The sequence below is a fragment of the Oncorhynchus clarkii genome, chromosome 10 (genome assembly GCF_045791955.1).
Source record: "Oncorhynchus clarkii lewisi isolate Uvic-CL-2024 chromosome 10, UVic_Ocla_1.0, whole genome shotgun sequence".
Taxonomy (NCBI): Eukaryota; Metazoa; Chordata; class Actinopteri; order Salmoniformes; family Salmonidae; genus Oncorhynchus; species Oncorhynchus clarkii.
The window spans coordinates 26999874-27026022 of record NC_092156.1 but is presented as its reverse complement, the minus strand read 5'-3'; the positions used below and the strand labels follow the sequence as shown (position 1 = coordinate 27026022).

At 43.2% G+C, this 26149-nt stretch overlaps 1 protein-coding gene across 2 annotated transcripts in view; it reads left to right on the top strand.

Annotated features, from left to right (window-relative positions):
* The window catches only part of LOC139418207 (homeobox protein cut-like 1), a 205615-nt gene extending 181080 nt beyond the window's left edge, over positions 1-24535 (top strand). For both annotated transcript variants that reach the window (XM_071167482.1, XM_071167481.1), the window contains 4 exons: positions 12137-12439; positions 15601-15789; positions 23374-23677; positions 23839-24535. In XM_071167482.1, coding sequence (XP_071023583.1) covers positions 12137-12439; positions 15601-15789; positions 23374-23677; positions 23839-24295 — 1253 coding nt within the window. In that variant the 3' untranslated portion in view covers positions 24296-24535. The remainder of the gene's footprint in view (positions 1-12136; positions 12440-15600; positions 15790-23373; positions 23678-23838) is intronic.
* The last annotated feature ends 1614 nt before the right edge of the window (positions 24536-26149 follow it).

The window sequence follows — 26149 nt, the reverse complement described above, 5'->3', positions numbered from 1 at the left end:
ATTGGGTTAACTGCCTTGTTCAGGGGCAGAACAACAGATTTATGCTTAGCACAAGTGCTTAGCAACACCATTGAAATCAAAGGCCTGTGGCCTCCACTCATTTCTCATTAGCCAAAGCGTGATAAGGTACACGCCAGGGTAAGGGGGTTTATGGTTAACACCTCCACGCCGTCCCGCAATCTACCCTATCTGAGCATGTGCATCCCGACTGGTCGGAGCCGAAGCTACTGCAGGGATGCTAATTATGGATAGCTAATTAAAGACCAGGCGCTAGGGAGGTGATGACTGCAGAAAGACATCCAGGAAGACCCAAGGACATTGTTGTTGCCTGCCACCGTGTTGATGTTGTCGTGAATTAAGATACAGGCTAATCAAATTTGGGGCCTCATTTGTGCCTGGCCCGAGGAAGATCAATTAAAATGGCAGGGTTTTTAAAGAAGATAATGAGTTTTTTTTAATGCAAATACATTTTGGTTCTAAGTGGCCTTAGAACTGGGTTAGGAGACAATTAAGCAAATGTGTTGTAAGTGTTGGTTAAGATACCGATTATTGGAGGACCAAAAAAGCCGATACCGATTAATCGGACAATTTTATTGTTTTATTTGTAATAATGACAATTACAACAATACTGAATGAACACTTATTTTAACTTAATATAATACATAAATAAAATCTATTTAGCCTCAAATAAATAATGAAACATGTTCAATTTGGTTTAAATAATGCAAAGTGTTGTAGAAGTAAAAGTACAATATGTGCCATGTAAGAAAGCTAACATTTAAGTTCCTTGCTCAGAACATGAGAACATATGAAAGCTGGTGGTTCCTTTTAACATGAGTCTTTAATATTCCCAGGTAAGACGTTGTAGGTTGTAGTTAATATAGTATTTATAGGACTATTTCTCTCTATACCATTTGTATTTCATATACCTTGACTATTGGATGTTCTTATAGGCACTTTAGTATTGCCAGTGTAACATTATAGCTTCCGTCCCTCTCCTCGCCCCTACCTGGGCTCGAACCAGGAACACATCGACAACAGCCACCCTCGCATTGCCCATGCAGAGCAAGGGGAACAACCACTCCAAGTCTCAGAGCAGGTGATGTTTGAAACGCTATTAGCGATCACCCCCCCTAACTAGCTAGCCATTTCACATCGGTTACACCAGCCTAATCTCGGGAGTTGATAGGCTTGATGTCATAAACAGCGCAATGCTTGAAGCACAGGGAAGAGCTGCTGGCAAAACGCACGAAAGTGCTGTTTGAATGAATGCTTACGAGCCTGCTGGTGCCTACCATCGCTCAGTCAGACTGCTCTATCAAATCATAGACTTAATTATAACATAATAACACACAGAAATACGAGCCTTAGGTCATTAATATGGTCGAATCCGGAAACTATCATCTCGAAAACAAAAAGTTTATTCTTTCAGTGAAATACGGAACCGTTCCGTATTTTATCTAATGGGTGGCATCCATAAGTCTAAATATTCCTGTTACATTGCACAACCTTCAATGTTATGTCATAATTACGTAAAATTAGTTCGCAATGAGCCAGGCGGCCCAAACTGTTGCATATACCCTGACTCGCAAGAGAAGTGACACAATTTAACTTGGTTAATAATTGCCTGCTAACCTGGATTTCTTTTAGCTAAATATGCAGGTTTAAAAATATATATTTCTGTGTATTGATTTTAAGAAAGGCATGGATGTTTATGGTTAGGTACACGTTGGAGCAACGACAGTCCTTTTTCACGAATACGCACCGCATCGATTATATGCAACGCAGGACACGCTAGATAAACCAGTAATATCATCAACCATGTGTAGTTAACTAGTGATTATGATTGATAGATTGATTGTTTTTTATAAGATAAGTTTAATGCTAGCTAGCAACTTACCTTGGCTTCTTACTGCTTTCGCGTAACAGGCAGGCTCCTCTTGAGGCAGGTGGTTAGAGCGTTGGACTAGTTAACCGTAAGGTTGCAAGATTGAATCCCTGAGCTGACAAGGTAAAAATCTGTCGTTCTGCTCCTGAACAAGGCAGTTAACCCACTGTTCCTAGGCCGTCATTGTAAATAAGAATGTGTTCTTAACTGACTTGCCTAGTTAAATGAAGGTATAAAAAAAACATTCCGATTAATTGGACGACCTCTAGTTAAGATGGGAAACTGATATTTTTGCTGATGAAACATTCAGGATTCAGTGTAGTGGGCAAAGTTCCCCTCATAAAGGATGTTGTATTTGAAGATTTCACTCATTTGTGTCAACCCCTTTCCTTCATTCGAAATGTCTGCATTTAAAAACCCTTCCTATTCAATATCCAAGCCTCTGTTGAACATTTTCTCGACTGTTGCTGTTTTGTCTGGCCGGTTACCTCAGGCAATCTTCCAGACAACTAGTAGAGACAGTGAGACTACTATCCCAGAATGCTGCAGTACCCATTGTGTCAGGGTGGATCTGGAGTCGTCATGGCAGCTTTCTGCTGAGCCACACAGTGACCCACTCCACGTGACGGAGAGCAGAGGCAACACGGACATGTCACGAACTTAGCAAGCCTTGTGTTTGAATTGTGTGTGTGTGTCTGGTCACGTTCTGTGGAAAAACACATCATAGTCACATTGACAATCGACGGCAAATGGTCTTTATGCTCGTCGGACTAATCCTGACTTAATTTGCACCCATCTTAAAAAAGATGCAATACTCACCACCATCAATATACAGAAACCATACACTGATACATCTATAGATGCACAACATGGATGGATGTTACTCATAAATCTACTATGCACCACTAGCATGTACACACTTTATACATGCTGAATCTGGTAAAGGTTGATATTTTATAGAGCTGGTCCTCGGCAGTGCTAGCTAACCTGGTGCCAGCTCATTTGCTGTGATGATGAAGTGGCACCAGAGGATAGTCAGCCTCGCCTCTTAATGAGCATCTAATGTGAGGGAGCGCCATGCCCTGTTTACAGAGCTGTCACACCTTCTAGACGAGAGGAGGATCTTCGATAACACACAGGCCAGGGGGGGCAGTGGGAGATAAGGTGGGGGGGTTGTGGCGCTCTCTCTCCCGGGGGCCTCCCGGAGCTGTTGTAATCAATTACAGCGTCAGAACACTGATATATGATAATTACTATGAGAAAGCCCCCCTCCCCTCCCTCATCTACACTCTCCTCCTCCCAGACAGCCCCTCCCTCTCGCAGACACACTCATACACATACATACACTTGTGCACACACACACCTACACATACACAGCCCCTCTGCTTTGCTGGGCCACATCACCCCCCACCTCTTACACACACACACACACACACACACACACACACACACACACTCCTTTGGATAATTAATATGCAAATAATCAGCCAATGGTATGCTAAATAGGAGCAGGGCCTGGTTGGGGAGCAGAGCCATGATGAATTACATTACATTAAGACAGCCATTTCTCCATCATTTTCACTGTAAATTAGCCACGGCAATGTATAGATTACAGAGACGACTTTCGAACCGAAGAGGGAGATCGGGAACACGGGGTGAGTGAGAGAGAAAGAGGATCGAAAATGAATGGCTTTTAAAATGGGCCGTAGCTTAGAAAGAAATGTAAACGTCAGCTTGCCTGTCTGCTTAATCCAGGGCTGGCCAGAGAATTTAAAAGTACATGATGTTCTTGGGATGGGGTTTAATGGGACACTTGTTAGATATGGAGCAGGGCAGACAGACAGGGGAGAGCCTTTCTTGAAACATGCGCACACACACATATACACTGATGTGATTCTGTACACACACTCTCACCAACAGATACACACACATCATTCACATTCTTACTCACACTCACACATGAACACGCATATTTTGTCTATCTTTCTATCTCACACACAAATACACACGCACACTTTTAGGCAGTCACAGCAGCAGGGGCCAAAGTGTGTTTAAAAAGGTCCATTTGGTGGATTATATGAATAGCCGGTGTAATGGACCAGGCTTTAGAAGCTCACATGACATTGTCCCAATCTGTGTTTCTGTGCCCTGGCTGAGGGGAGACCACACGGCCCTGTGAAATAGGACAGCCCAGATGAACGGAATAAAAAGTGATGGAAAGAGAGACCGCTTCAGCCAGTGTTTGTTTTCGTAATCCAAAAGTCTTCTCAGGAATGCAAATGGAATGGACTGAACATAATGTAAAAGCCCCCTCTAAAAGCTGTGAAAAGTGATCAAAAGCTTTCAAAACCAACACAAGGCCATATTGTGTTAATTTGTGCCTCATTGTAGGAGACATGTTCATGTGTGTCACTGTATGCTCTTCACCCAGCACAGTATAACATCCTCACTGCCCCTCATTAGAACACACAACAGTTAGCACTGCTATAAGTAACGCTCCCCAGGGATGTCTGTGGAAGCTACCTACAGAGTACACACCTCCATGTGCCTCTCAGAATGTGCGTGTGCATGTGAAGAGTGTTCCCTGCCCCCTCTGTCTCAGCTCATCCTTTACCCTCAGTGCTAACATGCCCTCTCCGTCAGGAACACGGATACAATGGGATGGGAAATATGGAGTATACTGATGCCAGCTTTAACACACAGATTAACCAAGGGCCATATGACTAACATGCTGCATGTTCAGCGTCAAGGCTTTCTTCCCAAATGCTTCGTCTGTATATTAGAATGTTGAGTGTTAGTTTCGGGTGAAATTGAATGCCACATTTGCATATGCAAATGTATATATATATATATATATATCTAGTGTAGACATACATTGGTATTTAAATTGGTGCCGCTGTATTTTTGGAACAAAAAGCCTTGAAGTCACACCCTGACCCAGTTGAACTGGGCCAGTCTTGGAGTAGTATTTATCTAAAAGCCTTGAAGTCACACCCTGACCCAGTTGAACTGGGCCAGTCTTGGAGTAGTATTTATCTAAAAGCCTTGAAGTCACGCCCTGACCCAGTTGAACTGCGCCAGTCTTGGAGTAGTATTTATCTAAAAGCCTTGAAGTCACGCCCTGACCCAGTTGAACTGCGCCAGTCTTGGAGTAGTATTTATCTAAAAGCCTTGAAGTCACGCCCTGACCCAGTTGAACTGGGCCAGTCTTGGAGTAGTATTTATCTAAAAGCCTTGAAGTCACGCCCTGACCCAGTTGAACTGGGCCAGTCTTGGAGTAGTATTTATCTAAAAGCCTTGAAGTCACGCCCTGACCCAGTTGAACTGGGCCAGTCTTGGAGTAGTATTTATCTAAAAGCCTTGAAGTCACGCCCTGACCCAGTTGAACTGGGCCAGTCTTGGAGTAGTATTTATCTAAAAGCCTTGAAGTCACGCCCTGACCCAGTTGAACTGCGCCAGTCTTGGAGTAGTATTTATCTAAAAGCCTTGAAGTCACACCCTGACCCAGTTGAACTGGGCCAGTCTTGGAGTAGTATTTATCTAAAAGCCTTGAAGTCACGCCCTGACCCAGTTGAACTGGGCCAGTCTTGGAGTAGTATTTATCTAAAAGCCTTGAAGTCACGCCCTGACCCAGTTGAACTGGGCCAGTCTTGGAGTAGTATTTATCTAAAAGCCTTGAAGTCACGCCCTGACCCAGTTGAACTGGGCCAGTCTTGGAGTAGTATTTATCTAAAAGCCTTGAAGTCACGCCCTGACCCAGTTGAACTGGGCCAGTCTTGGAGTAGTATTTATCTAAAAGCCAGTGAAAGCTGTTTTAGACCCTTTTAGCATCACCGCTGTCAGAGTTAAAGCAGCAAGCAGCTGTACATCCAGATGCAGCGCACTCTGTCTCTGTCTCTCTGTCCTCTGGCGTCAAGCAAAACACAAAACTTTGCCTCCTCCCTCTTTCATCTCCTCTCTTCCTCCCTCATTTTCTCCTTCCTTTCCTCAGTGCAATGTCCCTCTGGGCCGGTGACATGGCTGGGCTGTGGGTTGCTGGAACCATGTCACAGGACAACCTCTCATGTGGAGAACCCCACCCTTTTTTCATCTCCAACTCCCCCCTCCCTCCCCTGCCCCCCTCGCGCCATGCCGCCAGTTAAAATGTCACCAGTCGGGTGAGCGAGTCGGGCAGGAGATGCAAGCTGACTGCCTCCCCCCTGCACACACACACACACACTCCCCCTCAGCTGTTTCCCCCAGCACGGCAGGGAGGTGATCACTAGTGACGGCTCCCCTCGGCTGCTCACTTTAGGGCCGCAGCCAGCCACACACACACACACACACACACACACAGAAAAATACACAACTCATGCACAAAGCCTCAAACACACTCACACACATGCACACACAGGGTTGGCAGAGAGAGGGAAGGAGGGATAGTGGAGGGAGAGAGAGAGCAGGAGCTTCATCTGGAGCCTCTGACTCCTTAATGTCATAAGGACTCATCAAAACAAGTGACTTGTTTTTCCAGACTTCAGAAATCATTTTTGCAAAAAACTGAAGACACTGTCTGTAGTTATACAGTGTTGAGAATGGACAGGGTAGTTCTGTGTTGGGTATTTACTCTTTTGGTCATATTAGATTAGGTTTTTAAGAGCTGCATGTCAGTTGCAGTTCGGCCATTATTTATCTGTCGAAGTTGAAGGTATGAGTATTTCAACACTGTTCAACACACAAACTGTCACGCCCCCCACAAACTGTCAGGGTGTGATGTGGGGTGGGCATTCTATGTTTTGTATTTCTTTGTGGTTCCCAATCAAAGGCAGCTGTCTCTGATTGGGAATCATACTTAGGTAGCCGTTTTTCCCACCTATGTTGTGGGATCGTGTTTTTGTACAGCTCTTGTAGCCTACGGTTTTGGTTTCACTTTGTTATTTTGTTGCTGGTTCTCATTTAAATAAATTTGATGACCACAAATTACGCTGCGCCTTGGTCTCCTTCAAACAACGCACGTTACACAAACACCAATCACTCCCCTGTCCCACACAGACCTACAAACATACACACACCATTCCACTTCCAATGTCCCATCTGTCCTTCACACACACACACCATGTCATGTCCCACAACTGTCCCTCACACATAACCCCCTTCTCTGTTCCATCCTTGTACACCACACACACTCTCTCCCCTTCCTGATTCAGAGGGATTGGGTTAAATACGGAAGACTCATTTCAGTTGAATGCATTCAGTTGTACAACTGACTAGGTATCCCCCTTTCCTTTTCCCTTCCCTCAAACACATACACCCTCCCATGGCCAGATCCGTAGTGATGGGGAGACCTTGGACTCCATCAGCCCCCCTTCCTTTCATCCTGGCCTTCCTCCTGGCCTCGGCTGGGGAAGACTGATGAGTTGGCCCTCCTATGCTGGCAGCCAGGCACCATGGAACACCCTCTCAGATGTAGGACTACATCTCTACTTCTACTCGCTACCCACGCCACAGAGCAGGACAGGAGAACTTCCAACCACCACATACACAGATACACATGGAACAAAAATATAAACGCAACATGTAAAGTGTCGATCAAATGTTGCATGAGCTGAAATAAAATATCCCAGAAATGTTCCATATGCACAAAAGCTTATGTCTCTTACATTTTGTGCACAAATGTATTTACATCCCTGTTAGTGAGCATTTTTCCTTTGCCAAGATAATCCATCCACCTGACAGGTGCGGCATATCAAGAAGCTGATTTAACATGATCATTACACAGGTCATATGATCATTACACAGGTGCACCTTATGCTGGGGATAATCAAAGGTCACTCTAATATGTGTAGTTTTGTCATGTATAAGTGTATATTTGGCCTTGGGTTTTAAGTTATTGTCTTACTGAAAGGTGAATTTATCTCCCGTATCTGTTGGAAAGCAGCCTGAACCAGGTTTTCCTCTAGGATTTTTCCTGTGCTTATCGCTTTCGTTTCTTTTTATTCTAATAAAAACTTTTAGTCCTTGCTGATGACAATTATACCCATAACATCTTGCAGCCACCACCATGTTTGAAAATATGAAGAGTGGTACTTAGTGTTGGATTTGCCCCAAACTTGACACTTTGTATTCAGGACATAAGTTAATTTCTTTGCCAGATTTTTTGCAGTTTTACTTTAGTGCCTTATTCCTTCTTTTCACTCTGTCAATTGTTTTTTTTATGTGAAAAACTCTCCAATCCTTAACGATTACAAGCATACCCATAACATGATGCTGCTTAAAAATTTGGAGAGTGGTACTCAGTAATGTGTTGTATTGGATTTGCCCCAAACAAAACACATTTTTTGCAGTATTACTTTACAACAAGGATGCATGTTTTGGAATATTTTTATTATGTACAGGATTCCTTAGTTTCACTCTGTCAATTAGGTTAGTATTGTGGAGTAACTGCAATGTTGTTGATCCATCCTCAGTTTTCTCCTGTCACAGCCATTAAACTCTGTAACTGTCTTTAAGTCAACATTGGCCTCATGGTGAAATCCCTGAGCGGTTTTCTTCAACTGAGTTAGAAAGGACAACTGTATGTATCTTTGTAGTGACTGGGTGTATTCATACACCATCCAAAGTGTAATTAATAACTTCACCATGCTCAAAGGGATATTCAAAAATGTGTTTGTATTTTTTACCCATTTACCAATAGTTGCCCTTTGCAAGGCATTGTTAAACCTCCCTGGTCTTTGTGGTTGAATCTGTTTGAAATTCACTGCTTGACTGAGGGACCTTACAATTATTTGTATGTGTGGGGTACAGAGATGAGGTAGTCATTCAAAAATAATGTTAAGCACTATTATTGCACAAAGAGTGAATCCTTGCAACTTATGTGACTTTTTAAGCAACATTTTACTACTGAACATATTTAGGCTTGCCTTAGCAAGTAAACTTCAGCCCATGGAAAACACTCAGTATATATAACAAGCAACATTCACTTCATTTTTCCCATACAGCAAAATGCTGGAAACCAAGCAATCAATTCTTATTGACTCAAGACATTTCAGATTTTTATTTTCTATTAATTTCTAAAAACATAATTACATTTTGACATTATGGGGTATTGTGTGTAGGCCAGTGACACAAAATCTCATTTTAAATTCTGAGCTTAACACAACAAAATGTGGAAAAGGGGTGTGAATACTTTCTGAAGGCACTGTAGCTATGCACACACAAACACGCACGCACACAGTGCATTCGTAAAATATTCAGACCCCTTGACTTTTTCCACATTTTGTTACGTTACAGCCTTATTATAAAATGTATTAAATTGTTGTTTTTTTCCTTCTCATCAATCTACACACAATAACCCATAACGACAAAGCAAAAACTGTTCATTTGCAAATGTATAAAAAAATTAAAAAACTGAAACATGAAATTAACATACAGTGGGGCCAAAAAGTATTTAGTCAGCCACCAATTGTGCAAGTTCTCCCACTTAAAAAGATGAGAGAGGCCTGTAATCTTCATCATAGGTACACTTCAACTATGACAGACAAAATGAGAAAGAAAATCACATTGTAGGATTTTTTATGAATTTATTTGCAAATTATGGTGGAAAATAAGTCTGGTCCTGGAGTGGCCTAGCCAGTCTCCAGATCTCAACCCCATAAAACATCTTTGGAGGGAGTTGAAAGTCTGTGTTGCCCAGCAACAGCTCCAAAACATCACTGCTCTAGAGGAGATCTGCATGGAGGAATGGGCCAAAATACCAGCAACAGTGTATGAAAACCTTGTGAAGACTTACAGAAAACGTTTTACCTCTGTCATTGCCAACAAAGGGTATATAACAAAGTATTGAGAAACTTTTGTTATTGACCAAATACTTATTTTCCACCATAATTTGCAAATAAATACATTAAAAATCCTACAATGTGTCATAGTTGAAGTGTACCTATGATGAAAATTACAGGCCTCTCATCTTTTTAAGTGGGAGAACTTGCACAATTACAGTTTCGAGTCTTCTTGGGTATCACGCTACAAGCTTGGCACACCTGTATTTGGGGAGTTTCTCCCATTCTTCTTTGCAGATCCTCTCAAGCTATGTCAGGTTGGATGGGGAGATTCGCTGCACAGCTATTTTCAGGTCTCCCCAGAGATATTCGATCAGGTTCAAGTCCGGGCTCTGGCTTGGACATTCAGAGACTTGTACTGAAGCCGCTCCTACGTTGTCTTGGCTGTGTGCTTAGTGTCATTGTCCTGTTGGAAGTTGAACCTTCGCCCCAGTCTGAGGTCCTGAGCGCTCTGGAGAATGTTTTCATCAAGGATCTCTCTGTACTTTGCTCCGTTGATCATTTAATCGATCCTGACTAGTCTCCCAGTCCCTGCCGCTGAAAAACATCCGCACAGCATGACGCCGCCACCACCATGCTTCACCATAGGGATGGTGCCAGGTTTCCTCCTGACGTGACGCTTGGCATTCAGGCCAAAGAGTTCAATCTTGCTTTCATCAGACCAGAGAATCTTGTTTCTCATGGTCAGACCAGAGAATCTTGTTTCTCATGGTCTGAGAGTCCTTTAGGTGCATTTTGGCAAGCTCCAAGCAGGCTGTCATGTGCCTTTTACTGAGGAGTGGCTTCCTTCTGGCCACTCTACCATAATATCCTGATTGGATGAATGCTGCAGAGATGGTTGTCCTTCTGGAAGGTTCTCCCATCTCCACAGATGAACTCTGGAGCTCTGTCAGAGGGCCCATCGGGTTCTTGGTCACCTCCCTGACCAAGACCCTTCTCCCACGATTGCTCCGTATGGCTGGGTGGCCAGCTCTAGGAAGAGTCTTGGTGGTTCCAAACTTCTTCCATTTAAGAATGATGGAGGCCACTGTGTTCTTGGGACTTTTCAATGCTGCAGACATTTTTGGTACCCAGATCTGTACCTCAAACCAATCCTGTCTCGGAGCTCTACGGACTATTCCTTCAACTTCATGGCTTGGTTTTTGCTCTCACATGCGCTTTCAACTGTGGGACCTTATATAGACAGGTGTGTGCCTTTCCAAATCATGTCCAATCAATTGAATTTACCACAGATGGACTCCCAAGTTGTAGAAACATCTCAAGGATGATCAATGGAAACAGGATGCACCTGAGCTCAATTTCGAGTCTCATAGCAAAGGGTCTGAATACTTATGTAAATAATGTTTTTTTCGAAAAAAACTTTTCGCTTTGTCATTATGGACAAAGTGTAGATTGTGTGTAGATTGAGGAATGTATTTTATTTAATCCATTTTAGAATAAGGCTGTAATGTAACAAAATGTGAAAAAAGTCAAAGGGTTTGAATACTTTCTGAATGCACTGTAGATATAGTTACACGCAGGGGTACACAACATCCTTTATTTTGGTAGTCACTGGCCTAGGAGTGCCAAGACCAGTGTGTTGGACATCACCAACTTGGTAGTGCTCTGAAATGTGACAAACAAGTCAATTTTAATGTTCAAGTCAGAAGTTTTGTGTTCAAGTTAATTTACTCTTAAAGTGTACTGCTTGAAGAGAATCATAAAACATATACAGCCATATACTCGCACTCTCTCACACACACACACACACACACACACACACACACACACACACACACACACACTTATCTGATCTACTGACAGGCGCTTTCCCGTCAATGCAACTCAACATGCACTTTTCTTACAGATGCGCAGAGGAAGAAAATACACGTGTAGTGATTTTCTACTCCTCCGCTCTGCATTCTCTCGCTTTCTCTCCCTCTGCTCATCTCTGACAGACTGCTGTCTCAGGAGAATCATTTTTTGGCCGTGCAATGGGCCATCACACAGCCATTGGGTAGAGGGTGGGAGGGGGTGCTGGTGGAGATGACAGAATCACAGTGACACTTTAGCGCCAATCATTCTCTCTGTGTGTGCATGCTGGAATGACTGCCTGGTCGATGGAGCATTGGAGCGGAGTACCTGTAGCCCATATAGTTAGCTAGAGACTAGCTGATATAGACAGACAGTGTGGGGGCTAATGCAGTATGGGTGCTAGAGTTGGTGGAAACGCAGTAACAGGGCTCTTGTGAAAGGGTTACTTGTAATCAGAGAATAAATTTAGGTCCAAATTCAATCAATTACAAGGAAATCTGCACAGCTTGACATGTTTTGATCATGTGGCTGTCCTACAGTGGTCGTGTTGCCATCTCAACTTTAACCATGTCTGTGCAGTGGCTGGTCCATCACATGTCTTTGTCTCTGACCCTTGGTTCTCTCTCTCCCGTTCCCACAGAGAACACCCCAAAGACCTCAGCCAGCTGCAGCCCAGCACCGGAGTCACCCCTCAGCTCAGCCGAGGAGTCAGTGAAGAGCTTGGGGGAGCAGGTGGGAGGAGAGGGATGTGGGGGTGGAGGAGGGTTGTCCCAGTTCCCCCCCAGGGAGCCCAGCGAGCCCTCTGAGTCCCAGCCCGGCACACCGCTGCCCGTCCCCGGTCACTCAGGTCTCAGCATCCAGGAGATGGTGGCCATGTCCCCGGAGCTGGACACCTACGTCATCACCAAGAAGGTCAAGGAAGTGCTGACCGATAACAACCTCGGTGAGTTGGAGTGATGGAATATGCCACTCTTTCTTTCAGCAGTCACTTCTACAACTGTCTTTTTGCTTTGACCAGCACAATGAAGACAAACCCAAATCAATGTATCCCTTATTCTCCCTGAAGTGTACAACAACGGCTACAACAAACCTCATCCACTACTAATGAGACCTGTAGCACCTGAGTGATGCCATGAGCCATTTTGTACCAGGGCAGTCACCAGTGACCACACACTGGCAGTAAAGGGGTGAGGAGGGATTGCACATTGGTCCAAAGCTACAATTAGTGTCCACCAAGCAGCACAATCTCACAACAAGCATTCTTTCCTCACTGATAATAATTTGTTCCAATTATTTCTAAAAAGCCCTGGCTGAGAGTTGCAACACTTCAAACGATTAATGATGCGCCGGGTTCGGAGCGTGTCATCATTGTACACATTAGCTCCGCTCCAGAACGGGGATATGCTCTTTACCCCACCAGCGTCACACAATGCTGCCAAGGCAGAAAGATTTAGCCAGTTTCCATGTTCCACAAGCTGGCCAGCTTGCTCATTAGCCATCCCCTCAGCTAAAATTAACCAGCCCAGCTATCAACTCACACAACAAAGGAACAGAGAGCATAGTTTACACACTGTCCTGGGAAGACCCAAAGATGGAGCTAGCTACTATCACAGCCAGAGTAGCGGCACAATTGGGATGTGGCCCAGCTTTAAGCCTACGTTTTTCCTGGTTAGCCTCTGAGCCAGTTGGATTTAATGAGTCACTTATCTGTTGATTATGGTTAAAGGTAGAATCTTTAGTTGCTACAAACACATTTTTTACTCCAATGTTTGTAAACGATGTAAATATATACAAACCCTGTATAGCCTTAAAACATGGTTCAAACTATACTTTTGATTTATGGGATGGCCAGTCCTTGCTTCTATACCTCTGCTAGGAATTTGAGAATGGTTACATTTCTCCAGGCCCATCCCTCAGCTTTCACCAAAACAGAGGCAGGCTTTGGTATTGTTTCAACTAAGGATTCTAGCTTTAATAGTTACAGTTTGGTTGATACATTACCAGAGAAACAGGCTCAAGCAGCATAGTTTTGACTTATCCAGTCCTTTCACCTATGGCTGGCCTTAATTCCTTAGGAAAGGAGAGGAGGAACACAAGCAATTTTAGAGTATTGGGACAAAGCCTGGTTGTCATAGGACTGCTCTCCGCATCACGCTCTGACTGCTCAATTAGCCCCACAGAGAATTGTCTCCCTCCCTCCCATCACTGTTCCCTAGACCTGGCCGCAGCTCACTCCCCCCCTCTACTGTGAGGTGGGCAGGACCAGTGATGGATGGTGTCGTTTAGCAGCTCCCTTCAGCCAAACTCACAGAGATCGGGCCAAATCACTTCCATGTCTGTCAGCTACAGTAGCCTTACTGTAGCACTGCACCCTCTTGGCTAGGTTGTTATAAAATACAATGTGTTTTCACTAGCTCTCCTGGATAACTAAAGGTAATACAAATAGTAATATGTTTAGCCTACTAGCCTAGTCTGTCTTCTACCTGATATAGCCCAGGCATATTCGGACAATATTAGGAAAACTGCCCTGAGATTGGACCAAATACTCCCATGTTCACCAAAACAACTAGCCACTATCCTTAATATCGGTAAGGCAACAAAAAATGAAGTTAGAATCACACTGACACAGATGACGCACACAGCCAAATCAGATTTCTTACAGGACTCAATGTTATTTTGTTTCACACAGTTTAGGAAATATGGGCACAAAGGGTGTCTCTCAATGAACATGTTTACCCCTGCTGATTGCACCTACATCTAATCATTTTCAATGGTACATTCTATTATGTGGTGGTCCACAATATGTCTTTTCTAAGGTGCTGTGATTTATGACAATGGAATTGTGTGATATGATTTAGACCCTCATGGGTTATTTAGAATAGATGAACAAGTTCACCCTTGTACTTTACTTTACTTTAATACATAGACTGAGATCCACAGGGCTGCTGTGTGCATCACGGCATCCAATTGAATGTGATAAGAATGCAGTTGGAGCTGTGTGCGTATTTGTAACATTTCCATGTGTAATATAAGTGAGAGAGAATGTGTGTGTTCAGCGCACAAACAAAGCTAGGTAGGAGTCAGTGAGAGGAGGAAACTGTAAAACAGCCCTTCCATCTCACACCCAAGAGATTCTCTCAGCGGGACTGGCGTCACCTGTTCTGTCTCCCAGCCCCATGCTGTCTACTCATCCACTTCTCTTCTCTTTAGAGGAACTGCTCCCCAAATCCCAGCGCCTTTCAGTAGCGCTTCACATCTCAGCCTCTCTCTCTCTCTCTCCGCTACGCTACGCTGCCTGCCTGCGTTTGTTCAGCCGCCCGACATTCAGCTCACCTGCATAAAAAACAGTGTGAGAAGCACAGGGTAGAGCAACACAACCCCCCTCCTTGCTGCCAAAGGCATGTTTGAGGGGTCCCCTGGGATATAGTGGGGGGAAATAGAGCTCCGCATCGCTCTGCGTGAGAGCTCGCAAGCTTTGAAGCCTTTCAAGAACCTGGGATTCTGCTGTGGTGAATGTTTATGCTGCGAACAGAGAGGGAGACCTTGGTGCTTGTTTTTTATTTATTTATGTGAATCCAGACCTTTTTTTTATGCCTTTAAAACAACTCAGGCGCTCAAACGCCAGTCAAAGACTATTTAAACTGTTTCTTCTCTGAGTGAAGTCAGCCACAGTTGCAGCAGACAAAATGCTGCCAACTTCTGATGGCAAGTTTTCAATGCCGCCCTCCCCCGTACCTCGGAAACTTAAAGAATGTGTAGCGTTGATGTGTGTTCATGCAAGGAATTCAAGTTTATTCCAACAGCAAGCAAAGTGAAAAAAAGGCTTTTAAATGTTGACAGTAGTACATGCCCTAATTCTAATCCTTTTAAAATAGATTTTCAGGTACTCTTTAAGTTTGACACTTTTTTTTCTTCTGAATATTGCTCTATCCATGCTTCAGCTGGTTTACAGTTTTAGTTTTTCGTTAAAAAAAATTGTAACCTTGATTCATATTAACCTACAACATGTCAATCATACAATGTATTCCTGATTATACTGGCCTTCTAGTGACTACCTTCTCTATCCCTCTCTCAGTGTGGATATAACCCCTCCTCTCTCCCCAGGTCAGCGTCTGTTTGGGGAGACCATCTTGGGTCTGACCCAGGGCTCGGTGTCTGACCTGCTGGCGAGGCCCAAGCCCTGGCACAAGCTCAGTCTGAAGGGACGTGAGCCCTTCGTCCGCATGCAGCTCTGGCTTCAGGATCCACGCAATGTGGAGAAACTCATGGACATGAAACGCATGGAGAAGAAAGGTAATCCTTCTTTCCTCCCCTCTCTATTTTTAGTTTTCTTTACCTCCCGCCCTACCTCAACTCTGTAACCAGTTCTAAATCACCCCCTAACCTAGCCCTTACGACAGTGTGCCATTTACCCCGCCTTGCACTCTGACAGTTTAGGCAGAATTTGTGCCTCGTTTTCCTTGGATAGGATTTGGAGTTGGGCATTAGTGTGTCCTATGTCCTGTCCTTGTAACTTGGACAGATACTAGGATAGAAAGAACAGTCTTTGTACACTGATCTAGCTACTGGATAGCTACCTCCATAGGCCATATTTTTACCCACCGACATCAGTCGTCGTCGTCGTCGTCCCCCCAGGATCGTGCCATATCCTCAAGGCCGCCATGCTACCCTCGTAAACGCAAGTAAAGAATACTGTAAAACGAGATGGAGCAAGAGAGCAATCTAGCCAACAAGAGAGAGGAAGAGGAATAGTGATTGCTCTTTTTCCTCCTCTAATAGCTCAGATGTGTCTCTGGGCTGCCGTGTCAAACAGCCCATGCCCAGAGCTCCTGGTTAAAAAGAAAGGGGGGAGGAGATGTGTGTGTGTGTGTGTGTCGGAAGAGCGGGGGGTGGGGGGGGGGGTATGTGTTTCTCAATGCTGTCGAGATCGATCTGGGTGTGAGACGTCAACGCTCTCATCAAACATGACAGGCCCCAATCTCTCCGGGGTACACTTATTCAAAGTCCAATGCACTCACCAGAGCCCTCTTTTCTCCCCTTCCACCCACTTCCCACTCTCTGTAAGCTAAGTGAACATTCTTGGAGTGATTAGGCCTATTTAACACTTCTCCCAGGGTATCATCATTACTGGTCCTTCTTTGGGGCTGGGGCTGACGCTAGGCTACTTATGAGTCAATGCCCAGCCTGCAGGGGTATGTGTGGGTTAGCGTAGCATGGAGGCTAACCTCTGGGAGCCTCATCATTAGCCAGCTAACGCTAGGGCCTGGAAGTTATTTTCCCTGCCTCAAGACCAAATCAAATGAAAAGTGTGGTTGTTTTTACGCACGTGTACACGCTTGAAGTAGAACCTATTTCAGATTCAGTCTTCCCAGCCTGGTGCAGGTCTACAATTTTGTTTCTGGTGTCCTTTGACAGCTCTTTGGTCTTGGCCATAGTGGAGTTTGGAGTGTGACTGTTTGAGGTTGTGGACAGGTGTCTTTTATACTGATAACAAGTTCATTAATACCATTAATACAGGTAACGAGTGGAGGACAGAGGAGCCTCTTAAAGAAGAAGTTACAGGTCTGTGAGAGCCAGAAATCTTGCTTGTTTGTAGGTGACCAAATAGTTATTTTCCACCATAATTTGCAAATAAATTCATTAAAAATCCTACAATGTGATTTTCCTGATTTTTTTTGTTGTTCTCATTTTGTCTGTCATAGTTGAAGTGTACCTATGATGAAAATTACAGGCCTCTCTCATCTTTTTAAGTGGGAGAACTTGCACAATTGGTGGCTGACTAAATACTTTTTTACCCCACTGTATACCAACCTAATCTGTATATTTCTTCAGAAGAATGTATTTTCTTCAGGATTGCTCTGTCTTTGGCCATGAACTCCTGGCAGGGGAGGTTGAAGTTTGTCTTCACAATAAGCATTAATGGTAGGAACAGTGAACCTATTTCTTGCTGATGTCCATATATCCTTCATTTGGGAAAACACTCTCTCGACAGTTACATTACTTCCAGGTAAGCACATGACAACAGACGCTAATTTAGCCAGGTTAGTGTGTGGGATGTCATTCTCTTTGAAGTGGGTAACCACCGTGCTCCATCTCTGACTAAGCGGTGTCTCCACCGTGCTCCATCTCTGACTAAGCGGTGTCTCCACCGTGCTCCATCTCTGACTAAGCGGTGTCTCCACCGTGCTCCATCTCTGACTAAGCGGTGTCTCCACCGTGCTCCATCTCTGACTAAGCGGTGTCTCAGATGTTTTCCATCCTTCAAGCGATCCCCTCTTTAGGAACTCTTGCTGGCCAGTAACCTCGTCAAACAATGCATCCTCATTGATGGTCACATTGGGGAATTTTTCCTGCTGCCTTCTGGATCTCTTCACGCTGAGCTTGTCTCATTTTAAAAATGCAATGGAAATCTTTTAGATTCTGTGTGCTTTCCCCATTCTTGCAAGTAGTTCACAGCCGTAGTGAAGAATGATTGGGATGTTTTGAGAAAGCTCTCTTTAGACATTGCTCTATTTTCCTCTATCTCTCTCAGAAGTCCTCTGACCAAAACTGGAATGAAGTTGTCATCACGTCTTGCAGTCAATTTTGCCTCAACGTTTCACAGAATTGCAGCTGACTCCACAGCACAGCGGTCCTGGCCTTCAAGCATCTTGATCGTGTCACTGAATACAGTCAGGTTTCCATGGACAAAGGCCAGCCAAAGTTCAGTCAGTGGATCTTCGAACATTGTTCGCAGGACAACAGAGCATTTGAAGGTGAAAGAAAAAAGGATTTCAATGGCACATTTTCAGGACTCTTTCTAGAGCAGGGAGCATGGACAGCCAGCGAACATTGCTGTGTCCTGAAATGTTATGATACTCCTGGCCAACAAACTCACAAAAGCTCTTCAGTCTTTCTACTCTGACGGTGAAAATATCCAAATATCTTTGTGAGCAGGTACTCAACATCAAGGGGAATCATATCCAAGGCTGTTCTGGCTGTGTTATTAATGATGTGGGCAGGACAACCTAAGCCAATCACCCCCCGCTGCAGAGCATTTTTAACTTTGGTATGGACATTGACCCTCCCCAGCCAGTTCATTCAACAAAATCAAGCAGTTTTGTTTCTACAGATGCTGCCATTATATCTTACGATATCTGACTAGTATTGGCAGCAGCTTTACATGTCCATGATTGGACGCATGAATGGACAGGGACGCAAATTCAACCTGGTCTAGGTCCTGTGTTACCAAAGTAGTTACCCATGGTGCTAACACGTTACTCACTATGGTGTCACATTTTATCCTAGGACATGTAAGCTTTGGCTCATAAAGCTTCTGTGTCAGTTGTGCTGTGCAGTCCATAGATCTGTAACTATGATTGTGTTGCATAGTGTGGTATGCAAAGACACCCTCCTGCACAGCTAAATCATGTTCTTCTTGGGAAGGCTCTACCTTCTTGAAGAATGTGGTGACAGAGGACATACCAACACGGCCAATCAGACAGGCTTTATGCTTTTTCGTCTGTTGATGCTCTACCACTGCCGTTCTTCCCCCGCTGCCAATTGAAAAAGAGGAATTACAAGGTGTGCCGTGAACCATTCAATCTTCTTGACCTGAGCGTATAAATGGAAATTCTCTCATGTTGTCATTAAAATGGCATTTCCGTTACCACTCTGCTCTTCGTCACTCTTCTTAGTCTCTTAACTTTTTCTTCTCCTCCAATCTTTCTCCTCTTTTCTTCACTCGTCTTCCTCACTCTTCTACACTTTCCTCTCTTCATTTTTCCTTCTCACTCTTCTCCGTCCTCTCCCATCTTTAATAATAAATAGTACACTATTAGATAACTTGACAGATTCCTATTGCTTGCATGATTTTTGTATTTTATCTCAACATTGTTTGGAATAATAAATTGGCAGGCTCTGTAATCATATCTTTACCTTTCCTCCTATCTCTTTCACTCTTCCTATCCACTCTCCTCCACCTCCACTCTCTAACAGAAAACATTATTCTAATGTTATACATGAAAATAACAATATATTTTCACACTACTTACTATAATGTCAAACTATTAGAATTGTAATCTACAAATAAATATTATCATAATTAATTTTGCATTAATTTAATATAATCATATTTTCCAAATAGCCCATCCACTGCACGTTTACATGTGAACGTTTTTTAAACTAGCTACCATGACAGTAGCTAGCTAACTTAGTCTACATAGCTAAATTTAGCTAGCATAACCTTATAGAGCAGGTCATCTATCTATACAATAAATTGTGACATTACAACATCACTAGCTAGTATCTCAAACGATTGTAACTTACCTGGTTTGAAAATAAGTTTGTGGTGATGCTGTGGATTCACTTGACACTTGCTAGCTTCTGGCCGAGTTTTGCACTGCAGTTTTCTCTAAAACCAGCGCGAGCAAGTAGTTAGTAGAAGAAGAAGAGTGAATGAAGCTGCTATAGCGAGCAGCCCCCTCTGTTGGCCAAAACAAGCACAACACGATTGAGACGTCAACTGCTAGGCTCTGCTACCCCGGTCTTTCTTGCCATGTAAAATATTATTTCACTTTGCGGTCTGTTTTTAACGCACAGTTAAAAATGGGGACATTTCCTTGGACAAAACGGGGACTGTCTATGCTATATATATATATATAAACTGTTATCGGGGGAGGGGTCTATATTAAATAAAATGATAAACTAATCACAACCTTTTAGTATGTCATATATTTGAGGATTCCATTGATAGTGTGGTGTGTACATCCAGTGTCACTTGGTGTTACTCAGTGTAAATGAAGCGAAATAACATTGTGAGAAAAATGATTAATCGTATTCACTTTAGTAAATTCTTTTTAAAGTAATGATGGTTTGAGCGTTTGTGGCCTCTACCTCAGAAAATCGTGTACATTTTTTCTAAAATGTATGGAGGACCAAACATACTTAAATGAATGAATGGATAAATTAATTAATTAATAAATAAATGCACACATAAATAAATACATGCGCATACAAAAATATAAATAAATACACATAAATAGATAAATCATTATTTAAGTCATTAATCCCACTTTCATTTATTTTATACATTTATTTTATTTCTTCAGAGGCAACCAGGGTTTTGGTTATAATGTCCTGGTACTTAGTAAAGTTCATGATGCCAATGCCGTTTATCAAACTCCAGGGGGTGCTATGTCAGATGACATGAAAATATAACTCTTTGGCCACGCACACCAGTGGTGGGTTTGGCGTTGGAAAAACAGAAGCATATGTGGTAGGGCTGGGCGGTATGGCCTAAAAATATTTTTTGTCAAATTGTTGTGTATGATGCTTTATTGATAAAAAAATAAAAACGTTTTCTCTAAGTAAGCTTTGTTTTAGAATAAAGGTCATATACACTGCATTTCCAATGGTCAGCAATAATTTAATCAATTCAGGTCTTGTGAAACTATGCGTAGGCCAAATATAAGCCTTCCACCAGACCCACTAATAATTTAAGTATATTATCAAAATAGTTTAACCTGCTTTTTTTGCAATCACTGATCTGTCTTTCAAGTATGTCTATGAAAATGCCATTTTTTTTGTTAGAAATTGAACCCAAACCATGAACCCGAACCTAATAATGACTAACTACTTGTAGAAGGCATTATAGAAAATGAACACAGGTCTCATAAATAATCTCTCACACACAAGCACACATGCTAGTGAGTAGCCAGCTAATCTTTATATTTCAAGTTTAGCCAACTTGGATCTATTTGCTAGCTAACAAGGTAGAGCAGTTGTTATGAACACACCCTTCTATCCATCTCAACTGTTTAAACAGCATGCTAGCCTGTCCACTTTGTTCAGATGTTGAAATCAAGTGGCCTACATTATTTCTCTGAATGAGAGCGAGTTGCCAATTCCTTATGTAATTGTCTTTGGCTAAAATGCTGCTAGCGGTACTTGGTACCGCAATGCCACGCTCAACAAACTTAGCATTCATTTTCCAGAATCAATGGTCATTGATACTCCTGTTTTAGTAGTGTCTACTCTGTGCACAATTTGAGGAGTTGAGACATAAAAAGGGTATCATTAGAAAGGTTAACGTCTCCTCTATTACAGTAAAATAACGTCTCAATGTGTTACGGTGTCCATATGACCCATTCTGTTGGACCAAACCCTTATGTGTGTGTGTGTGTGTGTGTGTGTGTGTGTGTGTGTGTGTGTGTGTGTGTGTGTGTGTGTGTGTGTGTGTGTGTGTGTGTGTGAACCATAGAGGAAGAGGGGAAGCGCTAAAAACTGTCCAAAATAATCCCAATGCGTTTCTATGGGCTTATTTTGGACCTAAGCTTTTCCCCTGCCTGCCTGCCTTTGGAACAACATCTCCCATTGTTAAACGGAGACGTGCATCTTGTCATTAAATACAGTTCTCTGGTGTAAACAAGAAGGTGCATATAGCACAGAAGGAGCGAAGGACACAAAACCAAAAAGACAACATGAGAACAAGCAGACATAAACGGTCATACATTTTTTTTTTTAAAGACATTGCGATACAGGTATTTGGAATATTGCACACAAACATACCTTCAAATGAATTTTATATATCTCCCAGCCCTAACCTACAGTAAAATATGGTGGTGGATCTTTGATGTTATGGGGCTAATTTGCTTACACTGGTCCTGGGGCCTTTGTTAAGGTCAACGTCATCATGAACTTGACTAAGTACCAGGACATTTTAGCCAAAAACATGCTTGCCTCTGCAAGGAGGCTGACACTTGGCTACAAGTGGTTCTTCCTCAAGACAATAACCCCAAGCACTAATCAAAATCCACAAAAAATAGTTAGTTTACCACAAAATCAACATTTTGCAATGGCCATCTCAGTTTCCAGACTTGAACCCCATTGAAAACTTGTGGTTTGAATTGAAGAGGGCAGTCCATTAGATCTGGAAAGATTCTCTACAGAGAAATGGTCCAATATCCTTCCCAACGTGTTCTCCAATCTCATAAAACAGTTTAGGAAAAAAGTGTTGAAAACAGGGATGCCAATCATTTTTACCCCTATATTTATTTAGTTATTAAACAAAATCTCTTTCTCTGAAAAATTGTATTCATATAAAATAATTTAATTTAAAAAAAACATTGAAGCATACAATATAGATCAGAATTTGTATTATTTATTTTATAATTTTTTTCCTCATAATTTTGCCAATAATTATGGACCTGACTGTATGTAGAGAAACATTTATGAATTCTGGTCAGCATTTTTGTATTTCCTTGCTCATTTATTTATGTGTATTTATTTATTAATTTAATTGTAATTATAGCAGGTTTGTTCCTCCATACAAATACCACATAATTCAAGAATGACCCATATAATAAAACATGTTTCTATTTTTGGTCCATAATGTGACTTGTGTGACTTCCGTGTCACACATGCCATTTAAACATATCAAGTACTGTAAAATATGGGTTGTTAGAGGTGCAGGTTCTATGGTAACCTTACCACCCATGTTGTCTTGTGAGTGAATTAGCGTCTCCTGAGTATTTATGTGGTAATACTGCCCCCTGGTGGTAATATATGCATTTGATTTTTGTCTTTCTTGTATTAGTGTATTTAGCTATGGCATCTGCCTGTGAGCCTTATAAAAGATCACATCCACATGTGTTGTATGTTGAAATGGAATGCTGTTATATTTCAATTGCTGTGGACAGATAACATTTCAGTGTCATGTTGCTTGTATGAATTTAAAGCAGAATTAAAGATAACATCTTTTCATTTGTCAGGCCTGTGTGCAGCCCTGTCAGGCAAGTCTACATGGCATCCTCATGATTTAGTTAACCCTTCCGTCTCTTTATAGAAGGCTCACACACTTTTAACCCTTTCCCCTCCCGTCTCTCCTCTCCCCGCCAGCCTACATGAAGCGGCGCCACAGCTCGGTGAGCGAGAGCCAGACTGCGGACAGTGGGGGCTTGTCAGGGGGAGACTTCAGCCAGGGGGGCAGCCCCCAGCACGGCCTCGGCCACCACCTGCACCAGCAACAGCCCCCCCAGCAGCACCTGAAGAAGGCTCGTGTGGTGCTGGCCCCCGAGGAGAAGGAAGCCCTGAAGAGGGCCTATCAGCAGAAGCCCTACCCCTCGCCCAAGACCATCGAGGAGCTGGCGTCACAGCTCAACCTCAAGACCAGCACCGTCATCAACTGGTTCCACAACTATAGGTGGGTGGAGAGGAACTGGGAGAAGGCTGGAAATGGATGCAGATCTGGGTCCAAATATTTTTTTGTCACTCTTGCTTTTTTCTGTGTTGACGTGAGAGACTCCCAGCTGTGTGTCTGTGTCTGACTGAGGGTTGTTGGGGTTCTCTCTCTCAAACCTCCAGGTCTCGTATCCGACGGGAGCTGTTCATTGAGGAAATCCAGCGAGGTGAGGGCGGTGAGGGTATCTCCCCGTCCACCAGAGCGGGCAAGGCCAGCGAGGGCGAAAGCTGCGACGGCACCGAGTCGGATGGCACGGTGGAGGGCACTCGCCCCGGCCACGAGCACCACCCAGCCTCGGAGGGCGAGTGGGGGTCCGACCACAGGGACGAGGGAACCACCTTGGCCACCGGCAGCACCGCCGCAGGTACCAGCGGCCACCACAAGGGCGGATCCCTGGACAGCCTGTTCAGCTTCCCCGAGATCAGCCATGTTTCCTCTGTGTCCGTGGCTGCTACCGCCGCTGCCCGCAACCCCCGCGACAACAGCCTGCGCAAGAAGAAAGCCGCCAACCTCAATAATATCATCCACCGTCTGGAGAAGGCCGCAAGTAAAGACGAGCCCCATGAGTGGGAGTTCTAATATGGTCCCCCCTGCTCACGCTACCGGGGAAAGTTCCTATTTTTCTAGAGCCCTAACTGCACAGTCCCAAGGCCAAGCCTGGAGCAGTACTGCCAGAGAAGAACTGGTGTCTTTTACGAGTTTTCATATCAAAGAGGGTTTAGAGATTTTTTTGAGAAGCGAAACGACAGCAACAACCTGATTTTCTTTGTAGATAAAGCACTTAACAGCCCTGCTGGCCAAAGGGCCCCAACTCCACCGGCCAAAGGTGCGAAAGAGACAAAAAACTTGCGCTACTCACAAAGGAGCTTCACTCCACAGGACGAAACTGTCACGAGAAGCAATTCTGTGTTTTATGTGTGTGTGTGTGTGTGTGTGTGTGTGTGTGTGTTTCCCTTTGAGAGATTTATTCGCCACCTCAAAGTTTTTCTAACCTTTTTCGCTCAGTGAATTCTCACAACATCTAACAGACTAAATGTTACAATCTTTTCTCTGTTTTCTAAGAGGTTCCTCCTAATAACTCCATTGCAGCTGTTTGGTATCTGTAAGGATCGTCAAACGGAAAGCCAAGCGTTTAAAACATTTGTGTCTGCAGGAGAGAAGGACCATGAAGTGATCCTTTCCCAAGCAACCTTCTTCTCTGTGCCCCAAAAGTTGCCATGTAATGGCTTTGGAACTCTTAATATGCTATGGACTCCATTGAGAAAGGAATCAACATTTTTATATAGTTATTTTTCTCCTCTGAGAAAGAAAAAAAGTATTTAGCAATTTGGTTGCCACTAAGAGATTGCACAGTCGGTCGACTCTAAACAATGCTAGTTTCGATTCCTAAATACTTGGGAAGGATAAAATGATAAGTGAACATACGATTTATCAGTTGTTGAAAGGAATGATGAAAAAAGATTCACTTTAATTCACATTTTTTCAACGTACAACATAAAATGCAACAGTTATGTAAGGAAAAATCTGAAAACATTTTGTGGTAGCTGACTTTTAGTGTTCTTTCTCTTGAGTGATCTAGAAACCTTTTGATAAGTAGTGCACATTTCTTTCATAGCTTTAACTGACTTTCGGGGATGCCATTTTGGTAGCACCGGGAGCGTTTGTTTAATACACTCAATTTTAGGCCAAAATCAGGTTTGAGAATTAAGAAAACAAACAAAAAAAATAATGAAATGTATACAAGTTAATGGAGAGAAAAATATTTCCGTCTAGATATTTTTTAAAACAAAAAGTTACGAACCTGCTTTTTAACCACAAAAACCACACTATTGAGACCTCAGAACCGGGGCGGGCAGTGGAACCGATGGCCGCTGTACTTCACAGGCTGGCCCTAGGACGGGGAGGCTTGCGTTTCGTTGGGTGAAAAAGCCAGGAGATGCACAGCTCACTTTACTGTATATTCCAAGGTTCAGGCTCTTTTGCTCTCAACTCTTTACCTATGGTTGTATGTATATATGTACATTGTCAAAACAAAAGACAGAAAAAGAAAGACAAGAAACCCCCGTTCCTGTTGCATGCGGTGCGCTGAGTCGGTGGAAGAGATTGACTCTCCTCTGCTTGTGTATTCCCATACCGACGAGCTACAGGACTGATCTAGTCATGGTCGACCTGACATACGTCCCTCCTTTAAACCCCTCTGAGAAATATGCTCCACAGGCTCTCATGTTGGTTTGCTCACAGGTCAAGAGGCCAAATGTACCCGTACTTAGTAGAGATATTTCAAGGTACATTTTTACTTATTTAATAACCAACACCAAAAGTTCTATCCAAAGTACTGTTGATGTGACATCCCCCATCCAATTTGGTCGTCTCTGTTTCAAAGTCGAGCTTGATTCTTCCACCAGTCTTAATGCGCTCTCTTCCTTATATGAA